This window comes from Sceloporus occidentalis, unplaced genomic scaffold, assembly GCF_023333645.1.
Source record: "Sceloporus occidentalis isolate IW3139 unplaced genomic scaffold, rSceOcc1.0.p SCAF_1, whole genome shotgun sequence".
In the NCBI taxonomy this organism is placed as follows: Eukaryota; Metazoa; Chordata; class Lepidosauria; order Squamata; family Phrynosomatidae; genus Sceloporus; species Sceloporus occidentalis.
The window spans coordinates 136724325-136744431 of record NW_028316981.1 but is presented as its reverse complement, the minus strand read 5'-3'; the positions used below and the strand labels follow the sequence as shown (position 1 = coordinate 136744431).

The window sequence follows — 20107 nt, the reverse complement described above, 5'->3', positions numbered from 1 at the left end:
ATTTATATATACACACACACACACTTACACACTTTCTTCACTGAAAGGTCTACTGGAAGGAATATATATGTATATATTATGAACACACACACAGTCTTCAACGAAAAGCCTACAGGAGAGAGAGAGAGAGAGAGAGAGAGAGAGAGACTGTGTGTGTGTGTGTGTGTGTGTGTGTGCGCGCGCGCTCCCTCTGCCTCCGCGGAGGCCACTCTCCTTCTTCCCTGCGAGGAGCCAGGATGGAATGGAACAGTCCCTGCCGGCCGCCGGGGCTCTCTCTCTCTCTCTCTGGGGCTGAGGCGACAGGGGCGGTATCCTGAGCGGCAGCCACGCCTCTCGCCTGGGCCGTGGGGCTCCCTCCCTCCCTCCCTCCGCAGAGAGCGAATCCGCCGGCCGCTTGCTTCCCAGGGACTCACTCGCACGGCCAGGGAGGCGGCGTGGGGGCGGCGTGGGGCCTGCGGGTGGCGGTGGCTGGGCGGCGCAGGGAAGATGGCGGGCGCCGTCGGCGTCGGCGGGGGCGGCGGGGGCTCCTCCTGCTCCTCCTCCTCCTCGGTGTCGGTGCTGGCCCCGAACGGGCGTCGCGTGACGGTGCGCGTCGGCCCCAGCACCGCCTTGCTCCAGGTGGGTCTGTGGCCCCAGGAGACGGCGAAGAAGAAGAAGAGCGCGGATGAGTCCCTCCTCTGGGGAGGGCTGGCGGGGCCTTGAGGGGGCCCTTGGTTGGGGGGCGGAAGAGCAGCGCCGAAAGAGAGGCCCCTCTCGATCGGGGCGCAGGGGCTCCTGGGGAGGAGGGCACTTTGTGGCGCCGACAGGGGCTGCGGCAGTTGACAAGGGGTCTCGCTCGGGATTTATTTCCCGAACTGCGTGCGGATGCAGCCTCGGCCTCCATTTTGTGGGGCCACTGAGGGGAGAGCGCTCGCCCGCCCGCCCATCCGCCCTTTTTAATGCGAGTCGTCCTTTATATTCCGCCTTTCCTTGCGGAAAAGGAAAGGGCCTTCCTTCTTCTTCACTGCTGAGTCGGGGCCTGCAACCCTTCCCACTGTATATACTTCATGTCCCCGGGGGGCAGCAGGGGTGGGCAGACGCAAGGTTTCCAGGGCTGCAGCCACACTGGAGAAATAACCCGGTTTGGCACCGCTTTAACTGTTTTCTGGCTCAGGGCTATGGAATTCTGGGAGTTAGCGTTTGTTGTGGGCCCAGAGCCCCACAACAAACTGCAACTCCCAGAATTCCATAGCAGAGAGCCACATGGTATTAAAGCGGTGCCAAACCGGGTTATTTCTCCAGTGTGGACTACTTTCCTTTTCACTACACTATCAGTCTGTAGAGGGATCTTGTGGCACCTTTGAGGCTCACCGAAAGAAAGAAGGTGGCAGCAGGAGCTTTCCTGGGCTTCAGCCTACCTCCTCAGAGGCAGATCCGAGAGCTCAAGCTGCCACCTTCTTTCTTTCAGTGAGCCTCAAAGGTGCCACAAGATCCCTCTACCTACTGATTCTACAGACTAACACCACGGCTATCTTTTTGAATACTACAATATCAAGGCCTGCTAAGGGCAGAAAAGGGTATAGACCCATGCATGCCTCAGAGGAGACACAGATCTGTAGGCTTCGCCAATAAGGTGCCACTGAGGTCAAGCATTTGCTTTTAAGGTGGTCTCTCCACATTCCCTGGGGTTGGGTATGAAGGACCCCCATGAATGTGGAAAATCCACAAATACATAAAACATTATTCATTATACCTGAGAGAACGCCGCTCTAGGAATCTCCAGGTCCTCCAGTGCAACACTATGGCCATCATCTGCCAGAAGTTGATCATAGAGTCATGCTGGGAATCCTACAGATGCCTAGAGAAGTGTTTTTTCTAGGAACCTCTAGGTTCTCCAGCACAACTCTATGGTCAGTGTCCAGCAGAACTGCGCTCTCTGAGATTCCTAGAGAGAACATATTAATCATACCCACAAATACAGTTGTCCCTCCGTATTCGCTAGGGTTAGGGGAACAAGACCCCCGTGAATATGAAAAAACCGCAAATAACAAAAACACTGTTTTTACCTGAGAGGACACCTCTCTAGGAATCTCTAGGTCCTCCAGTGCAACTCTATGGTCAACGTCCAACATACACGGACCATAGAATGGCACTGGAGTAGCTACAAATGGTCTTTCAGTGCAACTTTTAGTTAAAGTTGACCACAGAGTTGCACTGGAGGACCTAGACAGTCCTAGAGAGAACATATTAATCAAATCCGTGGATAATCAAATCCGCAAATATGGAGGGATGACTGTAATCATATCCGCAAAAGTCAAAGCCGCAAATATGGAGGGCCAACTGTAGTATCTCAGAAAATCAACTCCCGGTGCTCTCTTCCATCTCAGCGACCTATATTTCAAAAATAGGTGGTGAGCTATCTTATTGCTGCTGTTAAACTATTGGCATTCAAAACCCTTTGCCAATCTACTGGAAAGCTTCCAGAGATGGGCCAGTTAATCGTAATCCATCACCCCATTACCCCTGTACTAGATGCAAGGAGACAAAAGCTTTCTGATGGGAGTCGTGAATGAAAAAAATATTAAGTCATTTGATTTGGCCTTCTTCAGCTTTATTTCTATTTTGGATATTTGTAGTTTGCGGTCTGTGCCATAGTCTGCACCTGGTCTCATTTTTGTCTTCAGAACGGAGCTTCTCCATCTTACGTTAGCTATTTAATCTATTTGGCTTTTGTGTTGAACATCTGGTGATGTCCACATCTACAGCCTTCCCTACGGTTGTACAATCAAGATATTTGCAAAAAATAGATTGTTGGTTTTGACAAAATTTGATCAAGCATTCAACTAGACTAGATCCACTGAACTGATGGAACTTGTATAAATGTTGACCTACCAAGTTCCCATTGATTCAGTGTATCTAGTCTAGTTGGGCTGACAACTGGGTTTAGGCCCATGGACGTACATAGTAAATTATTTCATTATACTTCTTAATTCACACAGTTATTTACAGGACTACAGGGGACAATGGAATATTTAAAAAGAATTAAACATAATCCACTGAATGTTTGTTCGAGTCCCAACTCACTATTTGGTGCAAATCTTTCCAGCTTTTCTAGAAATATAATAATAATAATAGTTTATTTATATGTTCCCGTCTCTCCTGAATGGATTGAGGCTGGATTACAACCCATAAAATACATACAGGAACACATCAGTAAAACAGTATTAACATCCAGGGACTTGTTTGTGGTGTGATTGCAGAATGCATACTTTCCTTCACATATTTATACCGTTTTATCTGTTTGCCACTCTGAAATTATTGTTAAAAAGTTAAGATAAGGATATTTTAATAAATACATTATAAAATAAATTATAAAATAGTTGTCATTTTGTTGGAGAAAGTTGTCAGAGGAGGGATCTCTCTACCTCACGTAGTTTCAGTTGGCACTACAGATTAGGGCCTCCACTTGCATAGAAAGAGGAGTATATTCCAGTGGTTAATGTAAACAAGTCATCTTCATGAAGCATCTGGATTATACTGTGTTTCAGAATGAGTAACAACTCTACATTTCCATTAACATGCTCTCTTTCCCCCCCTCCTCAGGTCCTGGAAGAAGTTTGCAGGAAGCAGGATTTCAGTCCCAGTGAATATGACTTGAAGTGAGTCTGGACTATTAATTTGTTTACAGCTTGGCATTCAGCTGTGTGAAATTTAATCCTGTGAGTCTAGCCAATTGATCTTTGACAGGGAGGTTCAAAAAGTCATCTTAGTTAAGTAGCTTGAGTGTCATGGAGTGTTAGTATTTCCACTCCTTCTTTGTTTTTAACTGCAGTTAAGTAGGCCCTATACAGACTGCCAAAATAAAGCTGCTTCGGGTCACTTTGGAGGTATGCTGTTTAAATGATGCATGCGTCCTAAGAGTCCAGAAGCTGCGCCAAAGCCATACTCCATTCCTTAGGACTGGATTGTGGCTTTGGCATGGCTTCCAGACTCTTACGACGCATGCAACATTTAAACAGCATACCTCCAAAGTGACCCGAAGCAGCTTTATTTTGGCCTGTCTGTATGGGGCCGTAGACTTTGATTTATGGCGACCTTATGAATGAGAGTCCTCCAAGTCACCTAAGTCTTACATACTCAGAGCTGTGGGCTTCTTTGAATGAGTATATCCATCTGTAATGGGGTCTTCCTCTTTTCCTCCTGTCTTCTACCTTAACAAGCATTATTGTCTTTTTTAGTGAATCGTATGTTCTCATGAGATGGCCAAAGTACAACGGTCTCAGTTAGTCATCTTGGTTTCTGCGGGGGGCGGGGGGTGTTAGGCTTGATTTGCTCTTTCTTGTTAATTGCCTTCGGGTTGATCTCAACCCATGGCAACCCTGTGGATGGGACATCTCCAGGACTCCCTGTCCTCCACTGTTCTGGTTAGTTCCTGCAAAGCCATATCCCAGACCTCTGTAATAGGGTCCCTCCATCTACTATGCGGCCTTCTTCTCTTTCTACTTCCCTCCACTTATCCTAGCGTTATTATTTTTTCAGTGAGTTCTGACTTCTCATGATGTGCTCTAAGTATGACAGGTTCAATTTTGTCATCTTGGCTTCCAGGGAGATTTCTGGCATGATCTTCTCTAGGACTCGTTTATTTGTCTTTTTGGCTGGCCATAGAATCCTCATCACTCTTCTCTAGCACCACATTTCAAATGAATTTATTTTCTTCCTGTCTTCATTCTTAACTGTCTAGCTCTCACATTCATACATAGGTAATACAATGGCTTGTACGATTCTAATTTTTGTACTCAGTTGTATATCTTTGCACTTTAGGATCTTTGCTAGTTCTTCTGTGGGATCTCTCTCTCCGTGTTTGGTTGGAGTCTATGTTGCAGAATTTTGGACATAATTTTGCTTGCTTGGGAGATTACTCCTGTGGTCATATGCTTGCTGCAGTCTCCTTTTTTGTGAATGGGGATGTATATTGATCGTTTCCAATCTGTTGGATATAGTTTTGTTTTCCATATCTGTTGACATATCCAGTGCGCCCGCATTATACGCGGACTTGAGCGTATGCGCGGTGTGATCCATTCAAATGAATGGGGCATGTGCCCATGGCACGTGCGCACAAGCCCCATTCAAATGGATGGGGCTCGAGCATAGGCGGAATTTGCCTTACGTGGGGTGGGCAGAACGGATCCCTCACGTAAGGCAAGGGTCCACTGTACTAGTTAGCACTATAGTTGACTGTCAGTGTGGATTGCAACAGTTTGATATGCCCTTTGTTGTTGTTGTTGCGTGCCTTCAAATCATTTCTGACTTATGATTACCTTAAGGTGAACCTATCACAGGGTTTTCTTGGCAAGTTTCTTCAGAGGGGGTTTGCCATTGCCATCCTCTGAGGCTGAGAGAGTGTGATTTGTCCAGGCTCACCCAGTGGGTTTTCATGACTGAGCTGGAATTCAAATCTTGGTCTCCAGAGTCAAAGTCCAATGCTCAAATCCACTGGCTATCAGGGCCCATTTATTTATCTCTTCAGCAGCCCTCTTCAGCAGCCCTCAGAACTCTTCTCCAGCACATTTCAAATGTTGATTTTCTTCCCATCAGTTTTCTTCACTGCCCAGCTTTCACAACCATACCTAAAAATGAGAAATATGATGGCATGGACAATTCTAACTTTACTATTCAGTGATATATTTTTACACTTCAGGATCTTGTCTAATTCCTTCATAGCTACCCTTCCAAGTCCTAGTCTTCTGATTTCTTGATTTTGGTCTCCATTCTAATTAATGATTGGTCCAAGGTATGAAGAATTTTGAACTGTTTCAGTGTCCTCATCATCTGCTTCAAAGTTTTGTAGATCATCTGTGGTCATTATTTTTGTGTTCTTAATAACTGTAACCTGGCCTTTTCAGTTTCTTCTTTGATTTTGTTCAGTAATTGTTCCATGTCTTCACTGTTTTCTGCTCATAGTATGGTGTTACTTGCATATCTTGAAAAACCTCCAGTTTTTACATCTTCTCTCTCCTAATTTAATTCTGCTTTAGGTATGATATGTATAGTAGATGAGTTAAACAGGGTGATAAAATGCAACCTTGCCTGATCCCCTTACTAATTGGAAACCATTCTGTTATTCTGTATGTGTCCTAACAGTAGCTTCTTCTCCTGAGTACAGGTTACACACAAGGACAATCAAATGTTATGGCATACCCATTTTGTAAAGGGTGATCTGTAGTTTAGAATCATAGAGTTGGAAGAGACCGCAAGGGCCATCCAGTCCAACCCCCTGCCATGCAGGAAATCCAGATCAAAGCATCCTCGACAGATGGCCATCCAGCCTCCGTTTGAAGACCTCCAAGGAGGGAGACTCCACTACACTTCGAGGAAGTGTGTTCCACTGTCGAACAGCCCTTACCGTCAGGAAGTTCCTCCTAATGTTGAGGTGAAATCTCTTTTCCTGCAGCTTGCATCCATTGCTCCGGGCCTTAGTCTCTGGAGCAGCAGAAAACAAGCTTGTTCCCTCCTCAATATGACATCCCTTAAAATATTTAAACAGGGCTATCATATCACCTCTTAACCTTCTTTTCTCCAGACTAAACATACCCAGCTCCCTAAGTTGTTCCTCATAGGGCATGGTTTCCAGACCATTCACCATTTTAATCGCTCTCCTTTGGACATGCTCCAGTTTCTCAATGTCCTTTTTGAATTGTGGCACCCAGAACTGGACACAATATTCCAGGTGGGGCCTGACCAGAGCAGAATATAGTAGCACTATTACTTCCCTTGATCTAGACACTATACTTCTATTGATGCAGCCTAAAATCGCATTGGCCTTGTTAGCTGCCGCATCGCACTGTTGACTCATGTTCAACTTGTGGTCTACTTGGATTCCTAGATCCCTTTCACATGTTGTCTCCTTAAGCCAGGTGTCCCCCATCCTATATCTGTGCATTTCATTTTTTCGCCCTAAGTGCAGTACCTTACATTTCTCTGTGTTGAAATTCATTTTGTTAGCTTTGGCCCAGCTTTCTAGTCTATTCAGGTCATTTTGAATTTTGATCCTGTCCTCTGGAGTATTAGCTATTCCTCCTAATTTGGTGTCATCTGCAAATTTGATAAGTATTCCCCCAATTTTTCCTCCAAGTAATTTATAAAGGTGTTGAACAGTACTGGGCCCAGGACAGAGCCCTGTGGGACCCCACTGGTCACTTCTCTCCAGGGTGAAAAGGTGCCATTGTTGAGCACCCTTTGGGTTCGTCTGGTCAACCAATTACAAATCCACGCAACAGTTGCCTTGTCTATCCCATATTTTACAAGCTTGTTTGCAAGAATGTCATGGGTGTCATGGCCAGCCAAGATCAGCTCTCGGAGGATGAGGAGGAGGATGAGCCTCCTCCAGAGCAAGGGCTGATTGAGGCAACGCCAGGTGCTGTTCCTGCCCTGCCAGGTCCCAGCTGTGATCCTCCAGTCCCAGAGGAGGAGATTCAACCAGGTCCTAGTGCCACAGAGAGGCTTCCTTCGGTACCACAGCCTAGTGGTGAGTCTGGAGACGAAGCTTGCCTGCAGGTGCCTTCCTATCAAGAGAGAAGGGCCGAGAGTGCTTGCAGGCGCAGATCCAGGAGGATTGCAGAAAGACAGTTAGCAAATCAGCCTCAGGTGGCTCGAGGGAGAGCTTCCCTGATTTAAGTGGAAGAGAGGCTTGAGTTTGTTGCTAGAGTTTATTGCATGAGCCCTTGGTGTGATTGCTGTCGCTCTAGCTCCAGACATCTTGTTACCTTGCTTCCTTGCTACCTTGACCTCGGACCGGACCTTTGTTATCTCTTGGCTATTGTGACCTCGGACTGTTTTGACCACGCTGCTTTCTGGCTTCCTGACCTCGGCTCGTCTTTCGGCACGCTTGACTTTCTGCAACCCCGACACCGGCTTGTTTCCTCGGCTTGCTCTTTGACTGCTTCTCCACAAGGTTTGTTTTGCCTACACGTATCAGCATAAGTCAGAGATTGCTGGCAGCAATCCCGGACAATGGGGAACTTTGTCAAAGGCCTTACTGAAATCAAGATATATTATATCCACAGCATTCCCTTCATCTAACAAGGTGGTAACTTTATCAAAGAATGAGATTAGATTTGTCTGGCATGACTTCTTTCTCTGAAACCCGTGCTGACTTTTTGTTATTATGGCATTGCTTTCTAGATGTTCACAGACACTCTTTTTAATGATCTGCTCCAGAATCTTTCCTGGTATTGATGTCAGACTAACTGGACGATAATTGTTTGGATCCTCTTTTTTTCCCTTTTTGAAGATGGGGACAACGTTTGCCCTCCTCCAGTCTGCTGGGACTTCTCCTGTTCTCCAGGAGTTTTCAAAAATTATTGCCAATGGCTCCGATATTACATTTGCCAGTTCTTTTAATACCCTTGGATGTAGTTCATATGGTCCTGGAGACTTAAATTCATTTAGGTTAAACAGGTATTCCTGTACTATCTCTTTACTTACTTTGTGCTGAAATTCCCCTATTCTGTCCTCTGCTCCATTATCCTCAGGTTGAGCACCTTTTGTCTTTTCTGAGAAGACTGAGGCAAAGAAAGTGCTGAGTAATTCTGCCTTTTCTCTGTCTTCTGTTAGCATTTTGCCATCTTCTCCACGCAGTGGCCCTACTGTTTCCTTCTTCTTCCTTTTGCTGCGGACATATCCATAATAGCCCTTTTTGTTGTTCTTAACCTCTCTAGCAAGCCTGAGTTCATTCTGTGCTTTAGCTTTTCTGAACTTATCTCTACACATGCTAGCTATTTGTTTGAATTCCTTTTTCGTGATTTCCCCATTTTTCCATTTCTTATACATGTTCCGTTTAAAATTTAGCTGAGTTGAAAGTTCCTTGGTCATCCATCCTGGATTCTTGCAACACCTCCCATTTTTCTTCCTCACTGGAACTGTTTTAATTTGTGCCTTCAGTATCTCCCTTTTGAGAAACTCCCATCCATCTTGAACTCCCTTCTCTTTTAGTATTCCTGACCATGGGATCACCCCCAGTATTTCTCTAAGTTTACTGAAATCAGCTTTCCTAAAGTCTAGAATGCGTGTCTGACTATGCCTGGCTTCTCCTTTCCACTGTATAACAAACTCCAGGAGAACATGGTCACTTCCACCTAATGATCCCACCACTTGCACTTCATTAACCAAATCATCCTTGTTGGTTAGGATCAGATCTAAAATAGCTGACCCCCTTGTTGCCTCTTCCGCCTTTTGGACAATGAAATTGTCTTCCAGGCAAGTGAGGAATTTGCTAGACCTTGAGGATTTGGCTGAGTTTGACTTCCAACAAATATCAGAGTAGTTGAAGTCATCCATCACTACTACATCTCTCCTTTCTGAGTGTGTGGTCATCTGTTCTAGAAAGGCATCATCCAATTCCTCCTGACTTGGGGGTCTGTTGTAGACTCCCACCATAACATCCTTGTTGTTTCCCTGCCCTTTAATTTTTATCCAGATGCTCTCCACCTGGCTTCCAGGATTGATGTCCTGGATCTCTTCACTGGTGTAAATGTCCCTGACATATAGGGCTATTCCTCCTCCTTTTCTGTTTGGCCTGTTTCTCTTAAAAAGGTTATATCCTTCTATTTCTACATTCTAATTATGAGGCTCATCCCACCAGGTTTCAGTGAGGCCAGTTATATCATATTTGCTTTGTTGCACTAGGATTTCGAGTTCATCTTGCTTATTTCCCATGTTCTGTGCATTAGTGTAGAGACATTTAAGACCATGTGTTCCCTTTACTTGCTGCCTGTGCAAACATTTTTGCCTCCAACTGTTGGGTCCTTGCACTGTTTGCCTTGTTTCCTCTATGACAGTTTGACTATTTTCTCCAGCCTTTTTGCCTTCCAGAATACTGTCTCCCTCCCCTACATATCTCAGTTTAAAGCCCTCCTGATCAAATTTTTGAGACTATTAGCAAAGACGTTTTTGCCAACTGGTGTGAGATGCAACCCATCCCTTGCCAGAAGTCCCTCCTCATGGAACCGCAGCCCATGATCCAAGAATCCAAATCGTTCTGCGGAGCCAGTTGTTTACATCCGCTGTTTTCTTCTCCCTTCCTGGACCATGCCCTTCCACTGGGAGAAGAGAGGAGATGACAACCTGTGCATCCACCTCTTTTAACTTCCTACCCAAAGCCTCATAATCCCTTATGATATTCTGAAGGCTATGCCTTGCAGTATCATTGGTTCCCACATGAACCAAAAGAAAGGGGTAATGGTCAGTAGGCTTGACAAGTCTTGTCAGCCTCTCTGTCACATCACGGATCTTTGCCCCAGGGAGACAGCACACCTCCCGAGACATCTTGTCAGGCCCACAAACCACTGGTTCAGTGCCTCTGAGCAAGGAGTCCCCCACGACCACCACACGCCTCCTCCGAAGCTTAGCGGTGGCTGTTCCCTTTGGTGGAGCTCTCTGGGTCCCCTGCTCTGTCCCTGACGTCTGTCCCTGCTGCTGTTCCTCATCATCCCTGATAGTAGAGAGAGATTGAAATCAATTCTGTAGCTGTAAGCTTACAGAATGTTCCCTGGTTTCCCTACTTCTGTGTGTGACATTCCTCCAACTATCTACTTCTGTTGTGTGTGAAGTGACCTCCTCCTCCCCAGCAACTTCCTCTGTGTGTTTCCTGTCCAGGACCATCTGGTCCGTTCTGGTCAGGAAAACCTCTTGCTCCCTATGCTGCTGAAGTGTAGCGACCTGGCCTCCAGCTGCTGTACTTTCTCTTCTAAGAGGGCTACCAACTTGCACTTGGGGCAGGTAAAGTTCCCCATATCGCTAGTTTGCTACACAGTCAAAGGTTTTGCTATTGTCTATAAAGCACAGGCGGATTTTCTTTTGAAATTCTTTGGTGTGCACCTTTATGCAGTGTAAGGTGCTTTACAGATCACCCCTTTGGGGCGGCCTGTAACTGGCCCTTTCCCCGCTGTATCGGGGCCTCAGCTGCCAGAACGGCAGCATCTGAGGCCCCGATCCGCTGCTTTCCAGGCTGTGGGGAAGTGGCAAAAGGCCGCTTCCCAGCGGCCTGGAAATGGGTGTCCTTGGGGCTTTATGCAGTGTAAGGTGCTTTACAGATCACCCCTTTGGGGCGGCCTGTAACTGGCCCTTTCCCCGCTGTATCGGGGCCTCAGCTGCCAGAACGGCAGCATCTGAGGCCCCGATCCGCTGCTTTCCAGGCTGCGGGGAAGTGGCAAAAGGCCGCTTCCTAGCGGCCTGGAAATGGGTGTCCTTGGGGCTTTATGCAGTGTAAGGTGCTTTACAGATCACCCCTTTGGGGCGGCCTGTAACAGGCCCTTTCCCCGCTGTATCGGGGCCTCAGCTGCCAGAACGGCAGCATCTGAGGCCCCGATCCGCTGCTTTCCAGGCTGCGGGGAAGTGGCAAAAGGCCGCTTCCCAGCGGCCTGGAAATGGGTGTCCTTGGGGCTTCATGCCCCAAGGACACCCAATGGTGGCGGGGAGGAGGAGAAAGGGGCCAGCGACGCAAACCGCACAAGGAGCTCCGTTTCGGAGCTCCTTCTTGCACTGCGGAAAGGGCACTCTAGGCGTCCTCACGCGGCGCGACGACGTCACAACCGCGCCGCCTCGTTTGGAGGCGGCGCGGTGGTGACATAGTCATGGCGGCCCCTGTGTGGAATGGGCGCCGCCATTTTGTACGGACTCGATCTGTACTAGGGTTAGGGGCATCCGGAAGGGACACCCCTTTCTAACCCTAATACGGACCCAGTCCGTACTATTACGCCCGTGCGGAACAGTCCTATGTTTGCAATATGATCCCTACTGTCTCTTCTTTTCTTGAACTTGGACAGCTGGCATTTCTTGTTCCATATATGGTAACAGTGTAATTTCCATTCCTAGTTAAACACATTTTAGGAAGAGATGTTCATCAATGGCTAATGTCCATGGTGATGGAGAAATGAACTTTTATGCCTAACTTGTCTCCAAATCTCTGATTGCTGGACGCTTTGGTTCTATGTCCACTGATTGCTTGCTTTGTATTTCTAGGGGCTTCTACATTGATGGCTTCTAGTACTATCAGTTAAGAGACATTGTGCAGTCTTTTTCTTTTTAACAAGGGCCTCATTCCCACTACGTTTTAATTTGGTTTGCAAATCGTTTTGAAGCGCTTTAAATGACCTGGTTCACACTTGAACCAAATTGCAGAAGCGATTCAGAGAGGGGGGCCATGTGCTAGATCCATTTAACTCGTGCCTTTTTGACATTGATTTTTTTCCACGTCTTTTTTGAAAAATCAGTTCTGCAAAAGTGTGAACCAGATGTGGCTCAGAATCAATTTCAGAAATTAAATTCACGAATCGATTCAGTGTCAGTGTGAATGAGATGCAGATCGGAATCGATTTACTATGACATAGTAAAGGGTCGCTGGTGGGGAAGCAGAATTTAACAACCTGTGCCCGCCCACCCTTCAGACATCCCCCTATCTCTTGGCCCAGCACCGGAAGTATGTAAATGCGATTGCAGTGATTACAGGTGGAAAAATATCCTGAAAATGCTTCAAATTGAACCGATTCATTTGGCAATGTGAACTACAAGTGGGTGATTTTGTTTTGTTTTACAGCATGTGATCTGGGCAAATGTAGTGTGAACCATGCTCTGCTACAGAACCGGTCCATTGATTTGGATCATAAAGCAATTTATGTTTAAGTAGGAATGAGGCCAAGGTTTTAATGGGGCGGGGGGGGGGGGGAGTAGCTCAAGCAGAGAGAAACACAGAAAGATTGAAAATGGAAGAGGTTGTCTTAAGCAGGGCAAATGCACAACTGAAAGCCTTGCTTAGAAGCAGTCTACAGAGGTGCTGTATGCACTGCAGAAATAATGCAGTTTGACATCACTTTTACTGTCATGGCTCAATGATGTGGGATTCTGGGATCTGTAGTTTTGTGAGATATTTAGACTTCTCCTTCAGACCGCTCTGGTACTACAACTGACTACAAATCCCAGAATTCTATAACATGGAGCCATGACAGTTAAAGTGGCATCAGACTGTATTATTTCTGTAGCACAGATGCAGCCACAGTCTTTACTAGGCCCCTGTATACAGTGATAACATTTAAAGACGATTTTATATTTTTAAGTTTTTTTAATGAGTAACGGTCAATGGTGTATCATGGGGTTGTTTCTGTTGCCCTTTTCACAGAAGTCCTCTGGCACAAACAGAGGGTGTGGGAGAGAGGCAGGATTTTGTCTCTGACTTTATATGATGCATTGGAATTGCTTCCTTTTCCCAGAAAGTCTCTGCTCATTGCCTGAATTCCGGGGGACACTGGGATTTTTGAGTTTACAATGAACTTTGGAAGGTCTGATTGCCTGACGAAGGTGAGGCAGAGGCAGCATAATCAACCCTTGAAGAGGGTAGTGTGCTTGTTTTTAAATAGTTAAGTAAGTGTTGGGGAGGCTGAGCTCATATAAAGCCTATGTTCTCCATAAGCAGATCTTAGTTCTTGTACTGATTCTTTGTGAAGCAAAAAACATGTACAGTAGGTCCTCCTTATATGCGGATTTGCCATGCGCGGATTTAAGCATACGCGCATGGCAAATCCGGGGATTTTGTCCCCAATGGCGGCGCGCGTGCACGCACGCCGCCATTGGGGACAACTTCCCTCCCTCCCCTCTCTTCCCCCCAACTCTTTCCTTCCTTCCCTCCCTCCCTCCCTCCAGGCGCTCGGCCTCCTGCTCCTCGCCGCGGCGCCGCCACGGCTGACGGGGGAAAGGCCGGGCGCTGCTCCTGGAGTCCTCCAGGAGCAGAGCCCGGCCTTTCCCCTGGCTGTAGCCGCGGAGGGAAGGCCTCTGGCGCTGGAGGACCAGCGCCAGAGGCCTCCCCTCCGTCGCCACGGCTGACCGGGGAAAGGCCGGGCTCTGCTCCTGGAGGACTCCAGGAGCAGCGCCTGGCCTTTCCCCCGTCAGCCGTAGTGGCGCCACGGCGAGGAGGAGGAGGAGGAGGCCGAGCGCCTGGGGCCTCTTCGGCCCCCACTCCGCCGGCGCCTGCACCTCGATGCAGGGGCCGAGTGGCGGACTGGAGACCAAGAGGCCTCCAGCCCACCCCCTGGCCCTTGCAGAGAGGTGCTGGCGGTGGCGGCGGCGGAGTGGGGGCCGAAGAGGCCTCTGGCGCTGGTGCTCCGCTGCCGCCGCCGCCGCCACCACAGAAGGGCCGGGTGGCAGGCTGGAGGCTTCTTGGCCTCCAAAACCCCCACCCGGCCTTCCCCCCGGCTCCGGCTGAGGCGGCGGCGGCGGCAGCAGCAGCGACGGGGCCCCCGGCGACGAAAAGGTAAGTAAGGAGGGAGGGAGGGAAGGAAGGAAAGAGTTGGGGGGAGGAGAGGGGAGGGAGGGAAGTTGTCCCCAATGGCGGCGTGCGTGCACGCGCGCCGCCATTGGGGACAACGGGACTTGAGCATACGCGGAATTTGGTATACGCGGGGGGGTCCGGAACGGATCCCCCGCGTATACCAAGGACGCACTGTATTCTGCTCTTGATTGGCCTTGATGCTTTCCTTTCCTAAAATTAAAATTTCTTGCTCAGTACCTTCTCTCCTTGGACTGATAGCAACTCTGTGAGGTCTTGGACAGAGTTCTTTTCCATTTTTCTTACCAGAGCCTGTAATGAACTTATGACCACTACACAAAACTTCTATTTAATAGTCTGCTTCTTAGAAGAATAGCCTGGCATTCCATGGTCATTACTGACAGAATCTATTTTTGTTTGAAATAATGCATTGATAAATTATTTGATGCAGCCTCTGGATAAAAAAGTTGCTATTGTGTTTGTTTTGTAGATTTCAGAGGACTGTGCTGGATCTTTCTCTTCAGTGGAGATTTGCCAACCTGCCCAACAATGCCAAACTGGAGATGGTGCCGATCTCTCGTAATAGAGCAGGAACTGAAACCACAGTATGTTCTTTTTTACTTTTATCATATGATTATAGCTCACATTCTGGCCAAGATCTTTGCAGTTGCTTATTGAAGAGAAAGTCATATTGTTCCTCTTTCATAGGAAACATAATGGAAGAGGTTTGTGTGTATGTGAATTGTTAAAGTATTTTATTTCTTTAAAAACTGTGTAAGGAAATCCATCAGGATACAGGCCATATTGCAATTGCCACACCTTCTAACCCTACTTCCATCTCTATTTTTATAATATGAAATCGAATGGCTCAGAAAACAAGAAAAAAATTAATGGAGAGGGTTCTGTTGTTGGACCTTAGTTCTTTAAGGTAACATTCTAATATCCTGCAAGACATTATCAGCTGATTTAAATGCACATAAAAGTTTCATGTACTGCTGCCTAAAATATTGTTTGCTACCATATGTTAGTTTGGAAGAACTTTAGATATCCAGGCCATCAATATTAGGCTCTTACCAGTACTTGGAGGAGAATCCACTTGTGATGTTTAGGAATGTAGCCTAAATGAGCTGTTGGAATAAAGATTTTTTGGCAAATTAGTTACATAATTTATTCCATGACTGATTTCTTGCCAAAAGCATTTAAAAAGGGGAGAGCTCTATAACTTATGAAAGCATGTGATCATTGGAGGCCATAACATATCCAGTAGGGTTATGTCTAATTTTAACCTTCCGTTACCTAGGAAGCACTACTGATCTCATTCAGTTATTTTATTCTATAAATATTATTCTATACAAAATTTATTACGGCATACAGCCAATACAAAGATAGACTACAATAATGACCAAATATTCATATAGACATAATTTGATCATGATGTTCATACACATCAACGAGAAATCTAAAATGGGATAAAACTCACTACCGTGTGCCGAATTACAGGAGAATTTAAAAGAATGATAGAAATACTCTGGTTTCTCTTCAGATCATATAAATATTATTCTCTGTGTTTGAAGTTTTGCTTCCCAAAGTATTGGGTACTTTTATATAGTTGTTTCTTTTACATCTAAATTTTCTATGGCTACATCTGTATCTACTGGGTTTTCTAATCTTTCCGTTATACTTTGAGCAGGGGATGGAAATAGGAATTCAAATTAAGACAAAAAATAGATGGATCCAATTTTAAGTGCACATCATAATGCTCATCGAATCTAACTTCCCTGCCCTTCCTCTCTATGTCAGCCTCCCCTTCCTAACAAAAGTTCCACTAAAGGTTGGGAGCAGTGCTAAATGGGGTATGTATGCCTTGGAGGGAGGATGAAGATCCATGTATAATGGGATGGGGCAGAGGTATTGCCTACAGGCAGGATCCCAGCCTTCCTTACAGCCTCTGTGCCACATCACACCTCATTTAGAAAGGTTACATGAGTCTTGGGGTAGCATTTTCAGTTGGGTATGGGACTGTGGTGGGGTGGAGCAGGTGGGAAGTTGTCATTTGATAGCCCCATTACTTGTGCTTCATCCTCAATCCAGCCCAGTGTTGTTATTACAAGAAACATTTGTATTACATGACTCCTTACATCTTTGTTAGTTGGAATTAATTTGAAGCATTCCTATTATATTGACTTTAACAGGAAGTATTTCCAATGTAGCCCTCCAAAATGGCAAAACAAATAGAAGGCTGTAATCCCATGCACATTTACCTCAGAGTATGTTTTATTGGACTTGTTGGAACTTGTTCTTGAGTAAATTTGTATACAGTTTTCCTGTTAAATATGTGTGCATATACAAGTTAATTCTGCAAAGCATTCAACTGTATAGATCATGGAAAGTTATGGAAACACTTGAAAGGCATGGGAGTGCCATCACATTTGATATTATTGATGAAAAATCTATACCAAGGACAACAGACCACTGCCAGAACTGAATTTAGAAAAACAGAGTGCTTCCCAATAGGCAAAGTGGTCAGGCAAGGCTGCATTCTATCACCATACTTGTTCAGCTTACAGTAGAGTCTTGGTTATCTGACATAATCGGGCAGGCCAATAGTGGGATAACTGAAAATGTCGGATAATCCTCTGGATTATCTGACCTTGAAAAGTGAAGCCAAAGGGAGAGGCCTCAACATGGGCCCAGGCCTCTCCTTCCCAGGCATTTCATCCCCCCGAACGGGCTCTGAAGAGTCCGTTCGGGGGGAGAAAAGCGAAGCTGGGAGGGAGAGACTTTGGCATTAGCCCAGGCATCTCCTTCCCGGACCTTTTCTCTCCCTCAACGGGCTCCCTGGAGTCCTTTGGGGGAGAGGAAAAGGAGGCAGGGACGAAGAGGCCTGAGCACGTGCCTGGTCCTCCCCAGACCCCCTTTCCTCCAAAGGGCTCTTTGGAGCCCTTTGAGGGGAAGGGAAGGGAGGCAGGGAAGGAAAGGCCTGGGCATGCGCCTGGTCCTCCTCTTCCCGGACCGCCCCTTTCTTCCAAAGGGCTCTTTGGAGCCCTTTAAGGGAAAAGGAAAAGAGGCAGAGAAGGAGAGGACTTGACGGCTGTGGAGGACAGCCCCAGGCCTCTCCTTGGCAGCTTCACTTTCCTCAGGCCGAAGGGAGTCAGTGGAAAACGAAGCCGCTAAGGAGAGGCCTGACCCAAGCAGGGGAGGTAATATAGGGAACGAGGGAGGGAAGGGAGAAAGGAAGGAGGGAGGGGGGAGGTGAGGTGAGGGACTTTTGTTCCCAATCCGACGTCCCATTCTTCTTCTCACAAAGAAGCATGGGACATCGGATAATCCAGAATGTCGGATAACTGAAGGTCGGTTAACCGAGACTCTACTGTATATGCAGACAATATCATAAGGGAAACAGAGCTAGAATCAGAAGGAGGAGGAGTGAAGATAGGAGGAAGGAATATCAACAGCCTAAGGTATGCAGATGATAACATAATGGTGGAGGAGAGCACAGATTTGGAACAGTTACTAAGGAAGGTCAAAGTTGAAAGTGCAAAGGCAGGATTAATGCTGAACATAAAAAAACCCAAAAATAATGACCACAGAAGAAATACATAAATTCAGTGTAAACGATGAAGATATTGAAATAGAATTAAAGAATTTCTGTGCTTAGAATCAAACATTGATCAGAATAATAATAATAATAATAATTTGTTTTATTTATATACCGCTATTCCAAAGATCATAGCGGTGAACAGCAAGTAAGCTAATTTGCCCCCAACAGTCTGGGTACTCATTTTAGCGACCTCGGAAGGATGCAAGCCTGAGTCGAGCTTGGGCCCTTTTGCTGGTCTTGAACTCGCAACCTTGTGGTTTTGAGTGAATGGCTGCAGTACAGGCATTTAACCACTGCGCCACCAGGGCTGTAGTGACTACAATCAAGAAATAAGATGGTTAGGAATAGGAAGAGCAGCTATGAAAGAACTAGAAAAGCTACTGAAGAATAAAGATATACAGCTGAGCACAAAAGTTAGAATCGTCCAAGCTGTGGTATTCCCCATCACTATGTATGGATGTGAGAGCTGGACGGTAAAGGAAGCAGACAGAAGGAAAACCACCTCGTATGGAACGTGGTCCTGGAGAAGAGTGCTTAGGACAGTGATGGCGAACCTATGGCATGCGTGCCAGAGGTGGCACTCAGAGCCGTCTCTGTGGGTACACATGCTGTCGTCCTAGCACAGAGTTTGCCAGAGTTTCTTACTAGAAAGCCAGAGGGACGTGGCACTTTGCAATAAATAAGTGGGGCCTGGATTGCAGTTTGGGCACTCAGTCTGTAAAAGGTTCACCATCACTGGCTTAGGATATCGTTAGCAGCCAAAAAGACAAACAGATGGTCCTGAGAACAGATAAAGCTACAGATCTTCTTAGAAGCCAAAATGATTAAATTGAGGCTGACGAACATTGGCCATATAATGAGAAGACATGGATTATTGGAGAAGACAATAATGCTAGGAGTGATGTCATTGGGGGAGTGTACTACAGATCCCTAAGCCAAACAAGGACTTGAATAATGTCTTCCTGGAGTAGATGACCACACATTCAGAAAAGAGAGATATAGTAGCAATAGGGGATTTCAGTTATCCTGATATTTTTGGAAGTCAAACTCTGTAAAAAATTTAAGGTCCAACAAATTCCTCACTTGCCTTGCATACAGTTTCATTCTCTAGAAGGTGGAAGAGGCAACAAGTGAATTAGCTGTTTTAGATCTGATCCTAACCAACAGAGATGACATAGTTAAAAAGGTGGAAGTAGCAGGATTCTTGGGTGAGAGTGACCATGTTCTCCTGGCATTTGATATACAGCAGAAAGGGGAAGTCAGGTTCATTCAGACATACATTCTGGACATTAAGGGGTGCAACAGACCACCTCAATAGAGTGACTTGCCGCTGCCCCTTTGAGCACTAGTGTCTAAAGAAACCAAGATGAATAACTTTCAATTGAGCTAAGATTTAAAAGGGATAGGTAGAAGAAATGGGAAAAGGGGAGATCACCAAAGAGGAATTGAAACAAATAAGCCAGAATGTGTAGGGAGAAAGCCTGAGAAGCTAAAGCACAGAATGACCTTGGCTTTACTGGAGAGATTAAAACAATAAAAGGGGCTTTTTTGGGTTTGTCTGTAGCAAAAGGAAGAACAAGGAAATGGTACAGTCACTGCATGGAGATGATGGCAAAAATGCTAACAGGAGACAGAGATAAGGCAGAAGTACTCAACACCTTCTTTGCTTTGATCTTTTCCTGAAAAGAAAACAGTACTCAAGTTGAGGAAAATGGAGCTGATGATGCAGTAGTGGAAATGCAGCACAGAATAGGGAAAGAGGTAGTAGAGTTGATCCTCCATTCCTACAGATAGTTTATCTGTGAATTCAAGCATTCTCAGCTTGAAAATATTCAAACAATATATAAATTCCCAAAAGCAAACATTGATTTTGCCCTTTTATATATGGAACACCAATTTACTATGCCATCATATGTAATGGGACTTGAATATCCCCAGATTTTGGTATCCACAGGGGGTCCTGGAACCAAACTCCAGCAGATACCAAAGGTCCACTGTACAGGAATACCAGCCTATTTTAAATGAGTGCAGGTTTCCAGGACCAGATGAACTGCATCCAAGCATGTTGAAAGAACTGGCAGAAGCAATCTCAGAATCACTGCCAATCTTTCAGAATTCCTGGAGACGTCTTAGCAGATTGGAGGAGAGCAAATACCCTCATCCTCAAAAAGGAGAAAAAAAGAGGACTCCAACAATTACTACCCAGTCAATCT

General features: G+C 46.1%; 1 protein-coding gene across 1 annotated transcript in view; it reads left to right on the top strand.

Moving 5' to 3' along the window:
- The first annotated feature begins 471 nt into the window (after positions 1–471).
- Positions 472–20107, top strand: part of LOC149322259 (tether containing UBX domain for GLUT4-like) — a 130753-nt gene continuing 111117 nt past the window's right edge. The window contains exons 1-3 of the mRNA XM_089538108.1: positions 472–618; positions 3583–3638; positions 14784–14898. Coding sequence (XP_089394234.1) covers positions 487–618; positions 3583–3638; positions 14784–14898 — 303 coding nt within the window. The 5' untranslated portion in view covers positions 472–486. The remainder of the gene's footprint in view (positions 619–3582; positions 3639–14783; positions 14899–20107) is intronic.